Raw genomic sequence first — 21,247 nt, forward strand, 5'->3', positions numbered from 1 at the left:
CTCTTTATTTCTAACTTAAGGTTTTTGTAACACTACAATTTGCACAGTATTTTATCTCTCCTGTGCTGTAACGCTGTAGAACTTAGGGAAAAAGCCAAAGATTGGGGAGGGGTTGTTTAGTAGAATAAGCTTTGCTAACATATGTAAAAGAAAGACTTGATGAGCCTGTCAGTCTTTAATGGTGAAGATAGGGAGGTAGGTGTTATTTTAGGTTTGTGACCAGGTATTTTTGCCTTGAAAAATAAGTTTAAAGGGAAGTGGATTATATAATCCTAAACCATGTACTTCACTTAATGAAAAAAATGAGGCTCAGAAAAATAAGGCCCTTAAAGTTGGTTTAAGATGGTTTCCTTTCTTGAAATTATTTTCTTAATCTACCCAATTATCATCTTTAAAGGACTTAGTATTTAAAGAGCTATTTCAAATCATTTTTCTTAGTAATGCATGGCTTGAAATGCATAAATATTTGATGCAGATTACTAGAAGTGTGTGTGTGTGTGTGTGTGTGTGTGTGTGTGTAAATGGAAGGTTTTTTTGCCCCACCCCAGATTGAAATGAAGTAGAAAGATGTGATGATGCAGTATCCATTTCCTTAATAGTTTATTTTCATTTCAGTTTGACTATTTTGTGCTGGGTAGTAAGTGCCAATTTTTGATTCATTGGGAGATGTTTTCTGTTCCTGGAAATAACTAGATCAACTCAAGTCTGGAGTGCCTGAAGGCTCCTGGTCATGCCTGGGCTTAAATGAATACAGAGCTGTTTGCCTTTGCAAGGGAAGGGCATATATTTTTTGGTATGAGCTACTTGCTTTTTCCCGGTTTGTGTGTTAAAAACTGTGTTTTGCAAACACTTGACCTAAATGATCCCCAAAGGGGATTTCAATTCATTTAACTCTGCATTGCTAGAGTGTGGCCTCCTGTGCAGAATCTCAGGTGTAGGTTTGCCTTGTGTGTCCCAAGGTTTCCGTTTTTCGAAGCAGAGCCATTTATTAAGTTGTCATCACATCATTGGGGGAAATAGGTCCTTTTTTCCCCCTTTATGTTATTTCTAGGAATGTTCTTCACTAGAAAGCAACATATCTGCCTCCAAATCTCAAGCAGGAGGGGGGAAAAAAACTTAAAAAGAGAACTCCCTCAAAACTCCCAGTTCTTACTTGTACTGGAAAACAGTCTAGTGATTTAAAAGTGAGGGTGATCTTTGTAGGCAAGACTGCAGTGTGCAGGAAGTTCTCTAACCGGGAGTGAGGCCTGGGTGGCTCTGGACCTTAAGCAAATTACCTAAACTTTGGACCAGCTTCCTCATTTGTAAAGAGAAAACATGAAAAGTTCCAAGATGCTTTCCACTCCCCAATTCACTGGTTAGGTAGATGCCAGGATGGTGCTATTAACTGAAACACAAATGTACAGGATCAATAAACAAAGTAAAACTCAAAGTTTTCTAGGGGTTGAAGTATTTTCTTCCTATAAAGACTAATTTTAGTTTGAGGGTTGTAGATATACATATGCAAAAACACCTAGGGTTTTGAGTTCTCTGTAATATGAACATCGGGTTCTTAGGAAAAATAAAGAAATTGATCTATTAAGAAGCAAATTAGATACTTCAGCAATAAACCAGTAAATTTACAAAATTGGAGAACTCAAAGTAGTTACTATTGATCTAATTTAAGGAAGAAGGATGTCTCCATGTAATTGATGATAAATCTGGAAAATTAACAGAAATGGAACCTAGTCCAAAGGTTGTCTTAGAGAGCAAGGGAAATGGGCATAAAGGAATTCTTAGAGTCAGAAACTCAGGGAATTTACAAAGCCTATAGCAATCCCACATTTTACAGATGAGGAAACCGGTCCAGAGAGATTATTTTCTTAAGGCTGCTTAACTAAGCAATGGATTCTTTCCTGGACCTATTTTCCTGAGCTGTTACAGGTCATACTTTGCCCCCTTTCTGTGATGGATTATTAGAAGGAACTTGGGAAACTCAGATGCAAAACTCTTTTACATCTGAGGAAATAGTGTTGGTTGCTCACTGGGGAACCAGGCTAAGGAGATGCTTATATCTGCTCTGTGGCATAACCCGCCTTCCACTGCATGCCTCCCCTTCCTTTGTTCTCTGTTACAGTAAATTGAGACTACGTACCATTCCTTCACACACACCTGTGCTTTGCCAGCTCTCCGCTTAGCTTATTCTCTTTTATTCCAAATCCCCTCTCCCGCAATCCAATCTTATATAAAAGATCATAACACCTCCTTAAATAAAGGCTGAGCATTAAAATGAGTGCCCAAGCAGCCCCCTCCCTCTCTCCCCCTCCCACCTCTGAATTCATACGTGTCTTTCCTTTGTCACATCACAATCTCCTCTGTACTATACAGAAATGTTTTAGTTTACTATTTTCTTTTTCTTTTTTTTCTCCTCTCCTTTCTTCCTTCCCTCCCCCCCTCCCTCACTCCCTTCCTTCCTTCCTTTCTTCCTTCCTTGCTTCCTTTCTCTTTAAGAAAAAGCTGTGTGAGAATAGTGTATTTCAAATGGGTTGCTTTGGGAGGTAACAAATAGTATTTTTTAAAATAGAGTGGAAAAATGTAAGACTGCATTACTTATTGTAAGTGTTATTTGGGGAAACTTGTTTCAGTTTTATATATGCGTATATACACACGTGTGCTTGTGTACATGAATGGGTGCATATGTACACATATGCATATATGTGTGTGCCAGGTTACAATGTAAAACGTGTTTCTTATGGTGGATCCTGGTCTGAAAAATTAAGACCACTTCACTAGAAGAAAATCACATTGCAGTTTATTTATTTATGTAATACTTATTTGTCGAGTAACTACTATGTGCACTACACTGTTGGCAGTGCTTGGGGGTATATCAAAGAGTAAAACAGGCAAAGAAACTGGCCTCTTGCAAGTTTGCAGAGGGGTGAGACAAAATAAACGCAATAAATGTTTTGGAAGAAGAAAAAATAAAGCAGGAAAGGGGGCATGGGGTTTGTGAGATCAGTAAGGCTGGATCAGTTAGCCCGAGGTAGACGGGGTGACAGAAGGGGTAGAGGAAGGAGCTGGGACGGTCGGCCATCGTTAGACCTCTGGCTCTCACCTGTGAAGTGGGGATTCTTTGGTGCTGCCCAGACAGGGTCCCTTGGGACTTAAATACAGGGATCTCAGAAGAGCCCTTAGGAAACCAGTTCATTCCTAAGTAGAGGATCATCTGACATCATGCCCTCAGCTGTGGATTACCTTTCCATTTGGCTTCCAGCTTCGGGGCAGGAACCTGTGCCTTTGCTTGTCCCTGAGCACAGCTGGCAGCACAGACAGTGGATGTTCAATAAATAAATATTGAGTTAAGGGGGGAAATGAAGGGTGATTGGCTTCACGTAAATGTGTGGCTGTACTAGAATATATCTAAAGGTGGATTGGGGTCAGCTCCTGTGAGGCCAAATGGCCTAGAAACTGAATTAGTATTGACCAGTCTTCCAAAAGCTTCCTAACTGGTTTCTTTCAGAATAGGCACAGCAAATGTTTAGAATTTTTTTAGGCTTCTGAGGGTAGGAATGTTGCTAGTGGCTAGTCATAATCTTTGCTGTGATTAGATAACAGAAGATTTTAATAAATATTAATATATACGTTGTGCTATCTGACTTAGCCCAACCAGGAATTCACTTTACATAGGTAACTCCCGATAACCAGTCTTTGACAGTGTATGTGTTGAACATTTATTTTTATTAATTGCAAAGAGACAGGGGTTTAAGTTGTAGTTTTTTTAGTCTGTCTTTGAAGAAAGGGAAATTTTAATGGATTGTTTTCCTTCAAACAAATGTATGTGTGCTTCCAATGTGGAAAAAGTAGTCTTTCAGGATATACAAATGAATTAAGAAGCTTCTGGTATTTGCACCTCACCGTACTGAGGAAGGTGGGGGAGAGGGGTTGATGGGGTGCAGAGGGGGAATTTGTTTGCGGCAGGAGAGAGAAGAGATGAAGAACTTGAAGTGTTAAGAGAGCATATGCATCCTGCGAACCCCAAGGAATTCAGGAAGACGGGAGCAGAGCTTGCATTTGGAGACCTTCCAGGAGCGGAATGGCTGGGCAGAGGCCGAGTTAAGACGGCTGTGGGTCTGCTGAGGAGTCGGAACTGTATTGTATGTGAAAGGCAGTGGAGAGTCACGGAAGAATTCTAAGCAGAGGAGTGACATAATGAATTATGTATTTCATACAAATCAGTCCCGGGCTCAGGAACCCTTTGGACTAGGATAGATTTCTTGGGGGCAGGGAGGAGCAAGTGTTATCAGAGAGTTCAGTTGGAAGGCTGTTAGGATAATTGGGGAAGAAAGAGTCTGGGATGAAGACATGCAAAGAAATGTTGTCTGGTTCAGTGGTTCCCAATCCTGGCTACCTTTACTTAGGAGCTTTCTTAAAAAGATGCTGTTTGGGCCCTCCCTAGACGGAGAAAATCAGAATACCTGGGAGTGGATAGTGGTGGGGGGTTTTAGAAAGCTCCCCAAGGTGATGCCTACTAGGATCCAAGGCTCAGAGCCACTGAGATCAAGTGTCTGAGGCTGTGGTTTGCTTCTCTGCCCTGTGAAAGCCACCTGCCCTGGGAAGTTAGGCTGTTGGTGCCCAGCTGAATGGCAGTCCTGTAAAATTGGCCACCTTAACGGAGGCGAGAGAACTGATCATTTGAAGTAATTATTCCTTCCATTTGAAGGAATTTTTGTGACCAGGGCAGGAATCTTGGTGTGGATCAGAAAGCACTGCCTGCCTGCCTTCACACAGTTGACGTGCTTCTCCATGGCCGTAAGAACATCAACATTTCTATGGATCTTTGCCCGCAAGTCTGCCATAGTTGGGGGAATCCAAGGAATCTAGAAAATGTTTGAATTTTCTTACATTCCTCCAATTCCTTAGAATTTTATTTAAGAGGTAAAGTCCATGTAGCATCTGCCTTGAGCCCTGATTCCAGGAGCACATTGCAAAGAAGGCAGGAAGTAAGCATGAGGGTTCGCACTGTGAAGGTAGAGCAAAGGGAAGATGGAAGTAATCACATCCTGCTTCGACCCGATTACCATTGCTCAACCGGTAAGATCAGCGAGTTCAGCGGAACGATGACGGGGCTGGGGAATTTCTGTTTAACTTACTGTTGAGAGGTAAGGGGAAGATAGGGTCATCCCATCATGCCAGGAAGCATGCAACTATGGCCTAATGGTTCCCAAGCCTTACACCAAAAGTGTCCTGAACCTCATTCATCTAATAAAACTAATTATTAAAGGTGGTTCCAATAAAAATTTCCTGTTTCCTCCTTCACACATTTGTCTGTTGTTTGCTAAGAGAAAACCCAAGTCTAAAAGTGTCATTGTATTTCCACTGTATTTTCAGTTTCTGGTGGCACTTCTGCCTGGTGGGGAATGTTTTTTAAAAATCGTCCTGATAGTTTTTCATTCGACCACTGAAGGAAAAGTCACACCCTGAGAACTGGTTAGAGGCCTCCAAAAACAGGCATGGGGAGTTAAAGTGACAGCAGTAATGCAACATTTACCTGGTTTTGTTTAATTTTTTTTTTTAATTTTATTTATTTTATTTTTGGCTGCGTTGTGTTTTCGTTGCTGCATGCGGGCTTTTCTCTGGATGCGGCGAGCAGGGGCTACTCTTCATTGTGGTGCACAGGCTTCTCATTGTGGTGGCTTCTCTTGTTGCAGAGCACAGGCTCTAGCCGCGTGGGCTTCAGTAGTTGTGGCACACAGGCTCAGTAGTTGTGGCTCACGGGCTCTAGAGCGCAGGCTCAGTAGTTGTGGCGCACGGGCCTAGTTGCTCCACGACATGTGGGATCTTCCCAGACCAGGGCTCGAACCAGTGTCTCCTGCGTTGGCGGGCGGATTCTTAACCACTGCGCCACCAGGGAAGCCCTGTTTAATATTTTAAATGTTGTTCACTGTTACGTAATTTTTCAGGAAATTCCGGTGTTGCTCATTTCTGCACGTCTTAGCTCTCTTTTTCACTAGGACATTTGAATGGAAAGGAAGCTTGTTTTCTAGGAGAGCTGGTTGTTTCTCCACTTGTTTCTTCATCTGCGTATCTTGGGGATGATATTCCCAACCCATGTGGGATGATATTCGCAACCCACGTGTTAGGATCAGTATGAGGCGTCAAGGAATTCATATGCCTTAAGTACTTAAACTGGGCCTTGTGCACAGTCAGTGCTCAGGAAAAGTTAGCCATTGACAGAATTGTCAGGAGGCATCTGGGAAGACTTCCTAGAGGAGGTGGCGCTTGGGCTAGGCCTTGAAGGATAATGAGGGGATAGGAGAGAATTTCCAGCCAGGGATGTGTGGGGAGATGAGGAAGGACCAAGTTTACTTTGGCTGGGGTATGGAGGGAGTACAGGGAGCTGAACGATTCGTTTGGATGCCACATGGAGAACCTTGAAAACCTAGGGAAATGTTTAGACTTGATTTTCTAAGCAGTGGAGCTCCAGGGAAGTTTTTGCAGGAGAGACGAGATCAAAACTGTAATGCAGGAAGTTTGATGAGACAGGGTTGGTGGCTGGAGTCTCAGAGAGGAGAGAATTGGAAACTTGGAGTTTCAGTTAGGATAAGAGTCAAAGTTGTGGCCTGGATCTAGGGAACTAGAAGGGGTAAATCCCTACCTGACCTGAATGTAGACATAGGTTCATTTCATGTTAAATAAAATGGAAATACTGATTTTTTAAAAATCAGTACTTAGATCGTTATCATTTTCACTTGGTAACTGGAAAGGGGTGGGAGTGAAGTCAGTAACTGTCTCATTTATTAAAAAATCAGTGACAGCTGTTTACAATTTTTACAATTTTCTAATTCTGATTTCTATAGAAACAGTGGGTTTAAATTCTCATTTATTATTATGCAGCCTAAGTTTTCATGAATGGACTTTGTTAAATGTAAACTAGATACAGGCTTGTCTGTTTCCCATGGTTTCATATCTAAAAGAAAGACATTCTCATCTATTTTAGGGAAAGGGAAAGGCAGGTAAAATTACTAATCTCTGTAGTTCTTGGAAGTGCTGCTTTTTAGCCATTGTAGACCTTTCATTAAATTATCTGCTGAAGAAGCAAACCTTGGCCTGTTCACATCATTTCTTTCTAACCAAGTGGCCCTAAGAAGAGTGGCTGTGTGAACACAGCTTTTTAGATCAATTTTGGTCATTTGGGGGCATTTCTTTTTGTAGTGGTGGAAAATGAATAAGGATGACAACACAGCAGTAGGCATTTATGTGTTCCTGAAGTCACGTGGGGCCTTAAGTGAGTAATATGTGTGAAAACACTTTGTGATTTGTAAAGTATTATATAAATTAAAGGTTTTTTAGAAAAATAATACCTTATAGCTTTCGTGCCTCTTGGCATGAAGCCATTTTAATAAGAAATCAGGAACATTCTGTAAATAGGTGGTGATACTGACTGGAGAATTGTGTCCAGTTAAGGCGTGTGTGTGTGTGTGTGTGTGTGTGTGTGCACATGCGCATGTGCACTGATCTGTTGTCATATCTGAATATAGGCCAGAAAGGGTGGACGTTGAGAATTTCTGGCTACTCACCACTTATTAAGTAAAATATTTAGAAAGCGAATACATTTACTTTTTAGCAATCTATTGTTCGATGTCTAACAATGTGTTCAATGGAAATAACCTCCAGATAGTCAGAAGAAGTGAGATATTTAAAATACTTTTAAAAAACAAAACACTTGGCTTTTTTTCTTTCCATATCTATCTTTGAGCGAGGGCCATGGTGATAGAGAAAAAAGTAGTTTCCACATCCTTTAAAATAAAATGTTGAGCTTTTATATGTTTTTCCAGCAATATAGTTCTCTGGAAAATGTTTATTTTATGATTTTATTTAAAGCTTCATTAATTCCTTTCTGAAACAAGGTATGGTTATAAATACATGAAAAAATGTTAACGCAGGTAATTCACATTGGACAATTCTATGATTTAGTACAAACATTGAGATTCTTACACATTCATGTCACTCTATCCTTCTTCCCCGAATTCAGTTCTGAATCTTGTGTTTTATGATGCTACTTTCATCGCCACACTGAAAAGATTCATGAAAGTAATAAACCTTGCCATGTCATTTATTGCTTCTCTGCTGCCATAATTGTTTTTGTTTGGGTATTAACTAACTCATCAGAAGATAGCAGCAGGCTTTTATCTTTGGCACGTTCGTTCAATAAGGACATTCCTACTTGCTTTAATGAATTTGAGTGTTCTTAATTCTCTTTTCTTTAAAGACTCAAGGAACTCATAAAATAATAGTTTAAAAAATGCTCTGAAACTATAAAGTTACTAGACAAAAGTGACATATATATACTTCTCTATGATGGACTGTCCACCTCCTATCTGACTCAGAGAAGAGATGCATAATGAAGATTTGAATCTGGAATAAATTAAGCAATGTTGAGACATTTATAAATGAGTGAATAGCCTTACATACCTTAAGTACTCTAATGGTCTGAGGAAGGTGGGAAGAGGGTTGAAAGAATATTCTTTGTGCAAACTGAGAAACTAATGACTGTGCAGACCTCCTCTGTGAGTCAGTTTTAACGGGATTGTAAATAAGTGCTTGAGTGAATTTGAACACCAGTGTGTCAGTTGCTCTTGGCCTTTCTGTTTATCAATACTATCTACAAGATGTTAACCATGGGGAAGTAGAAGCTTTATTAGGCATCTCAGCCTGCCAAGATTGTGGGGTTTATTGACTTAATGCCCTCCAGGGCCCCTGACCACCCAGGCCTCTCTTACTGCCTGATGCACCCAAAGGCACACCTTCCCAGCCCCTGGGCAGTTACACGCATCCCATTGGGTGGCAGAAGCTCAGTCCCTTTGGTCAAGTTAGTGCTCTTCCAGGGTGTCAGATGTACTTGGTGGCCTTTTATTGATGTGAAAAGTAAAGCAAGTTAGGCCATCTAGGCCTAAAATTAATTATTTAATCCTTCTTCAACTTTCTCATTAAGCCCTATTTTCTTAATCATTTGTAACCAGAACACAGAAGCAGCACAGAGTAACTTACCGCTGGGACTCCATTTTTATTTTTTGTTTTTTAAAGGAAAGATGGATAATTACATGTATTTTTTTAAAGTCTGAAAAGATGCATAAAAATCTAAACCATTTGAATAAGTGGATTTTCTTTTTTGCTTTTTGCTTATCCCTTTTCAACAGATGTCGTCTTTTGCTTATATAACAAAACCAGAGTTTAATAAGGAAGAAGAAGTACTCTGAGTTATACATGACTAACATGTTTGTCTGTCCTCTGTTCTATTCTAGAAATTGAAGCCAAAGAAGCTTGTGATTGGCTACGGGCGGCAGGATTCCCCCAGTATGCCCAGTTGTATGAAGGTGAGCCGGGAATGCCATTCTTTTTTAATGGGCAAAATCGTATCCTTGGTTCATGATTATAATTTTTTTATAAGCTTTGCACTTTTTTTTTTTTTTTTAATTTTTGGCTGCATTGGGTCTTCGTTGCTGTGCGCAGGCTTTCTCTAGTTGTGGCGAGCGGGGACTACTCTTCATTGCGGGGCACGGGCTTCTTATTGCGGTTGGCTTCTCTTGTTGTGGAGCACAGGCTGTAGGCGAGTGGGCTTCAGTAGTTGCAGCATGCGGGCTCAGTAGTTGTGACACACGGGCTTAGTTGCTCCGCAGCATGTGGAATCTTCTTGGACCAGGGCTCGAACCCGTGTTCCCTGCATTGGCAGGCGGATTCTTAACCACTGTGCCACCAGGGAAGTCCCTCATGATTATCATTGATCTATGATTTATTTTCAGACATGTTATTATTTACTTAAATATTTCATTAAGGAAACAGTGTGGCAACCACCCGAAACAGCTAGGACCTTGGTAATAACACACCCACCTGTCTCCCATCCCTCTGCCACCCCTAGCCACAGTAACCATCATCTCGAAACCTTGGTTTATCATTTCCTTGCTTTCCTTTTATATAGCTTTATTGCATTTCCCTAAAATAAATATTTTTATAAAGTTGTTTATCTTTATAAAAAGGGTATCATGCTCTATGTAATCTTGTATGATTTAATTTTTTCATTTATTATTGTTAAGGTTCTTCTGTACTGTGTGTCCTCATAGTTCATCACCTTTGACTGCTGTGTAATACTCCATTGTGTGGATATGCCACAGTTTATCATATCCACACTCTGATTGGTGGGCATTTTGGGGTTTTTTTGTTTTGCTTTTATAAACTGTACTGTTGGGAACATTCTTGCACTCTTGCGGTACACGTGAAATAATTTATCTTGCGTGTATGCCTAAGAGTAGCATTACTGGGTGATAGAGATGTATGTTCAACTTAATAATGCAAGTTTTTCAAAAGTTCCTGTACCAATTTTCACTCCTCCCTGTAATATATAAAGATCCTGTCAATCCACATGCTCTCAACCCTTGATATTGTCAGACTTTAATTTTTGCCAATCAAATGGATATAAAATGATATCTTATGGATTTTGACTGCCATTTTCCTAATTTTTAACGATAAGGCACATTTCTTTGTGTCATCTGGCCATATATGTTTGCTTTTCTGTGAAATATCTGTTGCCCATTTTTCCCGAGTTGATTGTGCTTTTTTTGATGATTTATAAGAGCTCTTTATTCTAAATACCAAGGCTTTGTTGGTCATGTGTCATAGATATCTTTCTCCACTTTGTCATTAGGCTTTTCACTTTTCCATAGATTGCCATTTGATGAATATTATTTCTCCTATGTTATTCGATTTTTTAATTAAGAAAAAATGGACCTCTTTTTTAAAATCAAGGCCTAGGCTGACTTTTTACTAGTTCTTCGTTTTCTCGTTAGCGCTCTGGGCATCGCTCAGATGCTGAGGCCGGGGGTGACGAGCACGTTGAGTCTCGCTCACGCCCTGAGCCTCAGGCTGCCAGGGTGTGCAGTGTGCTCTGTGCAAGGCGAGGGGAAGAGGCTGTTTATTTAAAAGGGAGGCTGACTGTTCTCTGCATGAAACCATTTAAAAAAAGCTACAGTTGTGAACTCGTGAGCTCTATTTTATGGGTGATTTTCAAGCCAAGGTTGGGTGGATAGTGAAGTGACTCCTACCTTGAGAATAAATGACTTCCAAGGCCTCTTCCAACTTGAGCATTCTTTGTTTCCTTAACTCTACCGAGATGACAGCACCTGGTGTCCCTCATTCATCCATCCATTCATCCATTCATCCCTCCATCCATCCAGCCATCCATTCAGCTAATCAGCAAGCCAGTATTAATTCTGCACCAACAGGGATGCCCACCACTGTGGTAGACACTTCATATTTCATAGAAATAAAACAGTTCATACCTCAAAGAAATTGCCAAAAATCTCAAAAAGCAAGCGTAATATTGGTTAATTTACATTTAAAGAATACATCTTTTTTTTTTTATCACTTAAGAGGAAGGAGATGCTGGGAGACATTTAGCCATGATGTGACAAAACTGCTGAAAGATCCAGGTTAAATGATGTCACTTCAGTCTTTTCACCAGGGATGTTCAACTCTTCTCACAATAAATAGTGATTTTAAAACGTGTCTTTTGCTCTTCCGTCCTTCTAGCATGATGACAAGCAGGCTGCTTCCTGTAGCAATGGCAGTGGGCTCTCAACTGGAGCTGGTGGTCACCAGCATCCTTCTGTAACACATGAGCCAAATGCCATGAACCCGTACTAAGAACGGATACAGGTTTTCAGCTTGGAAATGCTAGCATGGTCGGCAGGGATATAGAGGGGGTGGGGGTGCTCCCCGGAAGCAAACTGGGGCGAGACCACAGAGGTCATTGTACTTCCCTGGCTCACTCGGCTAGTTTAGTTCCTTACCTCGTTTATAGTGCCTGCCCTTCCTCATTGTAGCCCAGACTGAACGTATGATATTTCTCCATGAATATGGGTTTAAAATTATTTTATAGTTAGACTATGTAGAATATCTTACTCTTCCTCCATTTCAGAGAATATCTCCAATTCCTTTTTCTTTTTTTTTAAGGTGTTTGGTTAACCTGCATGTTTATTATGGTGGAGTTGCTTATCCTGCCTTTGGGAGAATTTTTGACCTGTTGCCGTTTGCAGCATCTCTGTCTCTCAGTAGAGCTTTGGTGGCGGTGGGGTGTGGATCAGCATTCTATTGGATTTTCAGTTCACAGCTCTACTGGAGATAAGGAAAGATAATTGCATTTGCAGTGGTAGTAACATGCTGTCCTTTTGTTCTCGTGTTTTGAATTTAAATTTCCTTCAATTATGTCAAGTTTTGGTGTTGATTTGCTGCCAAGAAGCCCTTTCTTGTGATGTGTATGTTTGCTAAGATCCAGTTCCGGTCTCTGTCTTACGTCTTTCCAAATCCTAAAATGCAGACTGTATTTTCACAAGTTACATTTTGGGGTCCCTTGACATTTATAAGTCTTTTGAAGCATAAACCTACTTTTGAAGTTATACTGTACATTGTTCTGAGCATTTATAATTTCTCCCCTTCATCCTACCCCTATGTGCAGGGTGGGTACACACACACCACATGCCATCCCACTCATTCCTTGATTCCTGTTTACCTTTATTTCGGTCCTTGACAATATAAACATCCTGCCCTTAAACCCAAGCTGAAAGATTAAATCCTAACCTGAAGAACTCTGAGAAATACTGAAAAAAAAAAAAAAAAGATGTAATTATTTCACTCTTCTCTTGAATTTAGTCCCTACCTATCCTAGAATTTTTTTTTTTTTAAACAGAATTTTAAAGTTAATTTGGATCAGGAAAGTAAAATACAGCTCTGGGTACACTGAGTTAGGAATTGCTAAAATAACAGAGTTGCTTTCTCAGATGCACGTAACAGGCATGTGAACTTTATGATTTACATTTATTAAGTATTAAAAATATATTTTTTAATATCAGCTCTGTCCTTTAATAATTAGAGTGCAGGTTATCTGTTCAAAGTGAAATACAATTGCCAGCACCTTCAAACAGCTTTATAGTCTGGCTTGCTTCTATTTACTAATAGTTTACATTCACTTTAAGTCTTCTCTTTTATTGCCACTATAGTGGTGCCACTAATCATTTGCCTAAGAGACTTGTTCTATAAGGTAATGAAGAGATAAATCCTGTGATACTGAATTTTACGAATTTCTTCATAAATCTTTAGGCTCTAGCTACTTCATTGGTCTGCCTGTCTTACCATTCAGAGAACAGGATCACTAATCTAATGCTAGCCTTCAGAAAAAAGAATAGACCACAACACTCATTATGTTAGTTTTCAACATTATTTAAAAAAAAAAAAAGGTACTCATAAGTGTAGTCTCTGGAAAATAGATGACCAAGAATAAGGAGCTCCATACCATCCTGTAAAACCAATGATCCTACGTTAGAAAACATAAAAACATAAGGGACAGTCATGTGCTCCCTAGTCAACCCCAGAACTAGAACATTGTTAGTTACTTGCATCTCCGAAACTACCAATAGCCATGTGTGTTTCAGTATGCAGCATTAGCCATTTGGGGGGCCAAAGCGATTTTTTGGTTCTGTTAATCCTGGTGTCCTGCAGTGCTCTTATTTTGCCTATTCCTGACCCACAGAGTTGCATAGAAGGACTCTTGCTCATGATATTTTATAAGCATTTTACTAGGAAGGCCCATTATTTACCCTAAGTGCTTGGAACACCAAAGAGGGATAACTTGCTTTTATCTAGTGGCAATTCCAGAGCTGTTGCAAATTTCCACAGAGGTGCTGCTGGTCTTCTTCCTCCCTACTCTTTCTGGAGTGTATTTATCAACAAGGGACAGAAAAGGGAATTCTTTCATTGATTTGACTTTTCCCCCCTTTTTGCTTTTCGATTTTAATATAACTTACGTGTTCTTAGAGTAGTGAACTCTTCCAAGGATGAAAGGATTTGGGATTCCATTGTTCTACAGCTGCTTTAGAGCTGGCCTTTTGTTTTAGTGGGAGTTATATAAACTCCTGAAAAGCCATATGGAAGTGCTAGTATTTGTTTAAAAATAGCACATCCTTAATTCTCGTTAGCTTTTGATGTCATGCAAATGGTTGGATTCCATTGACAACCACCGTAGTTCTCTAGATGTTTCCTTGGCCCAGTTTTCTGTGACCTCTTCCCTGATCAAATGTGAGCAAAGACACACATGGGAGGGAAAAAACAGCCACATTACCGTGAACATCCTTCTGGTATTCATTCTGGTTTAAATTATAATTTACATAGCAGAGGTCTGTTGCCTGCTGATGTGTTTAAAGGTGGAACAGTGTTTTGAACCACTTATCTTTGACAACAGATAATTTGAGTGTGCAGACCACTTTATTCCAAGCTCCTTTAGGACACTGATGAAATTGTCTTAAGCTGCTTTACATACCCACAGCACTTGATAGGGAGTGAAGTGTCCTGCAAACAGTAAGTATTCAATAAATTACCTTGTTTTTTTCCCTCTGCTAAACTGGGTTAGATTGGCAAGAGCTTGGGTGCTCAATAAACGTATCTGTTTTTATTTTCCTTATAGATCTCCTGTTCCCCATTGATATTTCCTTGGTCAAGAGAGAGCATGATTTTTTGGACAGAGATGCTATTGAGGCTCTATGCAGGTAAAAGGAAATGTTTTGAGTGTTTTCTTTCTCTTTTCTTCTTTTTAAAGAACATAGTACTTATCACTGATGAGATTGCTTTTGTTCTAAATATGTCAGGGTTTTGATCCGTAAATGGATATAGTGATTTACTTCATTATAAATCATAGGCCTTTTGATTAGAATAAGTAACTTCCTGTCATTTAGTATTGCCATTCAAATAGCACTGTCCTGGGATGTGCTCATACGACTGCTGGAGCAGATAATGTCCAGGCAGTTTGGAAACTTGGAATAGGGGGGTTAAGGCAGTGCAGTTGACTGTGCAGTCCCAGCCAGGTACCCTCGCTGAGTCAGAACCGCTGTTGTATTGAATGGAAATGACGCTCAGAGGGACAGATGGAAGTAGGGGCTGTGGCAGACTAGAGGCAGGAGGGCCGTTGCTTGAATTCCAGGAAAGCATTTCCGCAACTCTTCAGCTTCCCCAGGCACACCGTCCTAACAACAGGGTTAACTAAGGCTGTAAAGTAACTCAGCACAGCCTTTAACATAAAGTAGACAGGCAGCAAAGGAGCATTGATGGGAAACGTGAACAAAACTGTCAGAAACCCATGTTCGTGGTGCTGGTGGATCTTCAGGCTGAGGAGCAGCTTGCAGGGTTTAACGAAATGGAAGTAATAAAACACGCAGCAGAAAATGACGGGACACTGATACTCCTCTCTGACTCTTCATGACATATTATTCATTTTAAGTTAATCATCCTTTGAATTTATCTCAGAACCTATAAGCCATCAAAGCTGAACTCTGGAGAAAAAAAATTATACACGGACAAAATTCACTTGTCAATTTGATCATAAAATTAAAACAATTTTCTTTTAATTTCAATATTAATTTTAACTTGGAAAAACATCATTAAGGTTGAATGGCACCCAGGATTTATTTCCCCTTTATAGGCAAAGAAAGCAGTTGTAGCTTTGTGAAAGTACTATTTTTGCCTCTCTTATGTAATACAGTGTTTTTTGAAGCACTTAAGTTAAGCAGGGGTTTTAGGGGAAGATAGGTAGGATGTTTAGAATGGAGTAATAGACTAGTTCTCCTGGCTTAAGAAAGAAAAAAATGCCACATTAACCACAGAAATACTGTCACTTTTCAAATCCAATGGAATGATTGCTTAGAAATGTCCAGGGTATGTACACTTTTTCTGGAAGAAACTTAATTCCAACTCCCCACCCCGCTCCCTAGAGTGTAATATCATAGCTATGTCATCTGGAATGAAACAATTTCACCAACACAGTTTAGGAGGGAAAGAGTCTGCATCTGGAATATAAACTACTCCAGACATTTTTGAAATGTTTGAATGCTTAGCTGTGGAGCAGAATTAATTTCTTTTCAGTTCATCGTTGGTGATAATGCATAGAGATGACATCACTCCTAAGACGTAACCTAGGAAATATTTACTAGGTTACTGCGTCAGATCATCCATTTCACACATTTCAAGCTACTTAGTGAGCGTGCCCTCTGAACAGCAGCAACAGCTTAGGAATTCCTGGGTCATAAAAATATCACTGCAGCATTGCAGCCCAAAGGATCGTGATTAGATTCTTGAATTTCTTTTTTTTTTTTTTTAATATCAGTTTGAAACCTAGTTACCCTGTTCTGGGGATAAGGGCATCCTCCGTACTTTGTGATTTACACTGGCTACACTGGCTCTTAGCGCCATCGGAGAAGCTGCCTCCCTTTAAAAGGAATAAATCTATACTCTTAGATCTTTTGCGAAAAGAAAAGCCTGAAAACAACTAGACCTTGATCCCTTTGGATTCTGCAAGTGTATTCTGATTGGGCTTCAGTTTCTTTTATGTGTAGAATAATATCTCATAGGTTAAGTGTAAGAAGGAAATGCAGTGATGGATGTCAAGTGCTTTAAAAATTATTAGGCCTAAAACTGACACCCAGAGTTGAGTATGTGGAGAAAGGCTTGAGGTTGGGTTCAGAATTCACAGGAACAGTCATCAGCTTGTTTGTAATGGAAAACCCAAGGTCTCTGTCCACGTGTTTGCACAAATAGACTTCTCATGGCAAATGATTTCTCTTCGAGAGGGCTAAACAAATGTTCTGAAGAAAAAGGTGGGGACAGGCATCTTCCTTGAAAATGCTCTACAGGTCCTGAGCTGTCAGCAGAGTAGTTGAGGATACTTGTTTAACTGATGATGTGATATTCATCTCATCTGGTAGACTGGCCTCTTCCATGTACTCTCTCAGCCCATGAAATTCAAAGGGCCAGCAAATCTTGAATCTACAGTGTTGTTTGAAATTTTGCCTTATCATTTGTCAAGTTTTTTTCTAGACGGACGGACTTTTTTGTAGACTTCCATCTTTTGCCTTGTTGAAATATTTTGAGCAGTTGATTTTAAATATATACGGTAATATAGTTACAAAAACGCAGCTGAAAAGTTTTACCTTAATAAAATATTATTAAATAGCTAATATTATTACTTTAAGTAAAACTTTCTTAGATTTGTTTTAAACGAAATAATTCTTACATGGTTTCTCTTTCCTGCCACCCCCTACCCCAGCACCCCCCCACACACACACGGATGAAGTACTCCCATGTACACACTAGTATATGCTCCCATGTTCTGCTTAATGATTATTATAAACATTCATGTACTTACAACTTTTGCAGATCTTAAAGCTCCTTTGGTCAAAAATCTGGTAGGAGCTGATCTCTTAAAATAGTCTACTTAGAGCAGAAAACTTGTAGCTTAATGTTTTCTTGAGAATGATAATGATACTGTCTTCAGTAGTTTGTAATGACCAAAAGTTGTAAGTATGCAACTACTAGATTTTTTGGATTTAGATTGCTAACCAACATTCTTACACACACACTTGTAAGGGGTAAACGTACTTGTTTCCTTGGAGAGATTGGCTTTTGTCCCAATCTTGCTAGCTTTGCTGTATAATCCAACCCTGATGATAAGGCCCAGATTCTGAGAGTATCACATTCAGTATTAATACTGGAGGAGTAATTCACTTGTCTTGAAGCGTATACAGGTGATAATGCAAACTGTGACCTACTCTTACAATACCTTTTATGAAATGTTCTTTCTCTTTATAGCTTCTGAAAAATATCCCATCTCGCTATCTTCCTTTGGGATTACAACTGACTCCTATGAGTACAGCAAAGAATTATGCAAATAAGGTGATAATCATGTAATGACAAATAGATATCCGTAGTATCGTCTCTAGTCTGCACTTTATTGTAAAACAGCCCTTGAAGTGCCTAAGCTCTGTGAAGCAGCTGACCACATAGTAGATTTCAACTACGTTACTATTTCAGTCCTATTAAAAGAAAAGCAAATGCATTAATTCCAAGAAAAATATCTTTAAGGATTGGAACAATTTTTATTTGTCAGGTCTACTTGGGAAATCATTCCTTTTTCCTTTCTCACTTCTCTTCTGCTTTCCCTGTTTTCACTTGGAATACTTGAGGCCCAGATCCCTGCCTGCCATGCTTTTATCAGGGCGCTTGCGGCTCCCTGCAGCAAAGCTCTTGAACCTGTGATGGCTCACCCTGTGCTCCCTCCCCCCTCAGAGCAGAGTACAAGTTGCCCAGCAGATAAGACTGACACATTCCTGAGGAGCTGAGCCAGTGAGGGCCCTGTGGGGTGGGAAAGGCCAGGGCTTCTGGACAGACAGTGGGAGATACCAGTGTTCTGCCACTCACTGGAGGGAGCCATACTTAGGATAGAAGCTGCTCCCATGTATTATCATGATTAACATTTATTTTAGAAAAGAATGCAGAAGGTATTGTTTTTGAGGGCCAGAGCCACCATGTTTTAGTCATGTGGCCTTGGACAAGGTTTGTGTCCACTCCAAGCCCCCATTTCCTCATCTATAAAATGAAGATAAATAGTAATATCTCTACCATAGGGTTGTTGTGAGGATCAAGACGAAATAACACACATGAGGCTCCAGGCACAATGCCTGACCTAGAACGCAGCCCCGACTCGGCAAGCCAGAACTACTACCTCGTGTCCGTAACGTCTCTAAATCGGTAACATCTCACCACTTTGGAGGTTCCTAGGGGTCAAATGAATCCCACGGAGACCTCGGGGAATAACTTCTGGGCTTCAGTTTCGAAGCGCCATTAGCTTGGTGCTACGGATAGAAAAAGGTAACACTGACCTTTACAAAAATGACCTCCGTCGGCCTTTCCGTTTGACTCAAATCTGAAGCTTGTGAAGCAAGTCCCTCCCCCACCCCTACAGGCATCCACGCCTAGTAAACTGGGTTATAAACACCCCTCAACCATTACAGCCCAAATGACGTCAAGTGGGTATTTGATTACAGGTTTGATTAATGAAACCCAGACCTAAGACTAGCTGTGACCCTCCCGATTCTTTAAATCTTAAAAACATTTGAGAACTAAAACACTGTGGGTAGAAGTCATTTAAGTAATGGATGCCCCTTAGAGAGGGACTTTATATCCACTCATTTTAATGTCTGTGGATGTTTTTTTTAGTTATTTGTTTTCTTTCCCTTTCCATCATGAGAGAGAATTTTCCTGAACATAGGTGCTCTGGGTTATCTTTGTTTATCCTATAAGCAGGCTACCACATAATCTATGAAATCAAAGGCAGTCTTATCAGCAGGCAAAAATTCTTTCTACCCTCCTGCATCCAAGTTGTTAGACAAACTGCAAGAACAGGATCAGAAAGATAGAGCCTTGAAGAGGGCTCATGGTCAGTTTGAGTTCGTGTGAATTAAATGCGCTTGTCCTGTGGAATTGGAAGAATTGCAATCTTAGGAAAAATTGGAAAACTGATGGTACCAGACAGCAGATAGGTTAAAGGTCCATTTGAGGAAGACTAAGTGATGATCATCTGGAAGATGTTAGAAAGAATTGGGGCTTGAAAAGCTGTCCTTCAGACTTTTACGTGCCATTTATTTCTGCATATGTAAAGAGCTTCTTCTTTTCAGCTATTTCATTGCTTACCAGTGAGGTGGGTTTTGTTTTGTTTTTTTCAAGTACTTCATTTTCAGTGAAGCTAAATTACTTTCCTAATTTTAAATTATTACTCTTTGGCAGGGGTAAAAAATATTCAGAGTAAAAATGTGACTCCTGTTCCAAAGAATAATCTGATTCAAGTGCTTATGTTTGAACTCTTAAAGATGTTGACCCTTGAAGCTGAAGTATACAAATTTTTGAATTAGTCATTTGTGCTGTTCCTGCGACTATACCATGCATTATCCTGTCCTGTACGGGAAGTTGTAAAAAAAGAATTGGGTGTTAAAGAGGGCTCAAATTTCTATACAGAACTTACTGCATTTTTTAACAGGCTGTCTAAGGTTATTATTTGTCAGAGATTATTTTTATATTTGAATTTTGATTTGAGATAGAATACACTTTATTTACCAACAACTCTGCTTGGTTCCTTGTTCATGTTTCTACTTCTGTGAAAGAAGACATCACTGCCTTTTATTTCTTGGCAATGGGTGGAGATACCTAATGACTCAACCTAGGGGTTGTTGAAAGAATAACTGTCCTCATTGAGGGTTGTTTGTTCTGTGAGGAATAAGAGGCACCTGACAGAACCACCGCAGTGTGCCATTTTACTATAAAATAGTAATATTAAATTTAAATGAGAAAACTTGTGAAACATAAATATTTTTAAACTATTCACTTTTTAAAGAAGTTTCAAGTACTCTTCTATATTATAGATATTAATGGATTCAAAGAAACTCGATTAAACACATCAGCTGTTTGGAAAAAATATTTATCCACCCATCAGTGGTTTCCTGTCTCTGCTAATGTTATTTCTTTGCTCTGTAGGCGTCTGAATACTTTAAACAAATGCGCGGTGATGAAGCTGGAAATTAGTCCTCATCGGAAGAGAGTGAGTCTATAAAATGTATAGCACGGTGGGAGGAAAGGGGGCAGATCAAAAACTGGGTTATGAATTTTGTGATAGATTTTGTCTCTCAAACTCTTACTTCCGTGGTCCAAAAATATTGACATTTTAAATGTTATAATCCAGTCAGGTTTACCAAAAGCTGTGTGGCCTTATGTAGTTGAAACCAAGAGCTGCAGCCAGCCAATAAATTGTGTCTTCCCTGCTGTTTTTGATCTGAAAAGATCATCTGTGATTTTTGCCTCATTAGCTCAATGCCTATGACATATTAAAGGGATGAGGCTTAAGGAATTCCGGTGGATTTTGCATTGCCTCCTTACAGAAATTAAAGCTGAAGTTCTTGGGAACTCTGTCTTCCCATATGTAACAGTAACTGTGTTTTGAAGCTGTAGCGATGGCAGTGAAGGCTGGCTGGTAGGGTATGGAAGAATAATAGAGATTTGGAGGGAGAAAAGGAATTAGAGGAGGAAGAGGGAGGGCACGAAATCCCGCACATTCTAGTGAAATGGTGGCACATAACTGATTCAGATGGTATTTTCTTCTGCGTATGAAATGTGAGGACGTCTTACGAGATCTTAGGAGAAGAGGTGGGTGTAGTAGTGGGAGTGAGTGTCACAAATTAGAGTAAACAGGAGTAAGTTTGGTCAAAGAACATATTTCTGACTGTTCAGAGTACCCATTTTAATTATCTAACCTACAGCAAGTTGCCTTCTTGGGGGAGTTAAACCTTTTAAACAAATGAGCTGGAACCTCACACCCGCTGAGCTGTGGAGAGGAGCCTGCAAGTCA

General features: G+C 39.9%; 1 protein-coding gene across 17 annotated transcripts in view; it reads left to right on the plus strand.

Annotated features, from left to right (window-relative positions):
* DLC1 (DLC1 Rho GTPase activating protein) overlaps nt 1-21,247 on the plus strand; it is a 416,411-nt gene that overhangs the window by 364,562 nt on the left and 30,602 nt on the right. For 13 of the 17 annotated variants that reach the window (XM_068532231.1, XM_068532233.1, XM_068532234.1 and 10 more), the window contains 3 exons: nt 9,282-9,353; nt 14,489-14,570; nt 20,380-20,443. In XM_068532231.1, coding sequence (XP_068388332.1) covers nt 9,282-9,353; nt 14,489-14,570; nt 20,380-20,443 — 218 coding nt within the window. The other 4 variants (XM_068532241.1, XM_068532242.1, XM_068532240.1 and 1 more) reach the window with 4 other exon arrangements.

This window comes from Eschrichtius robustus, chromosome 21 (genome assembly GCF_028021215.1).
Source record: "Eschrichtius robustus isolate mEscRob2 chromosome 21, mEscRob2.pri, whole genome shotgun sequence".
Classification (NCBI taxonomy): domain Eukaryota; kingdom Metazoa; phylum Chordata; class Mammalia; order Artiodactyla; family Eschrichtiidae; genus Eschrichtius; species Eschrichtius robustus.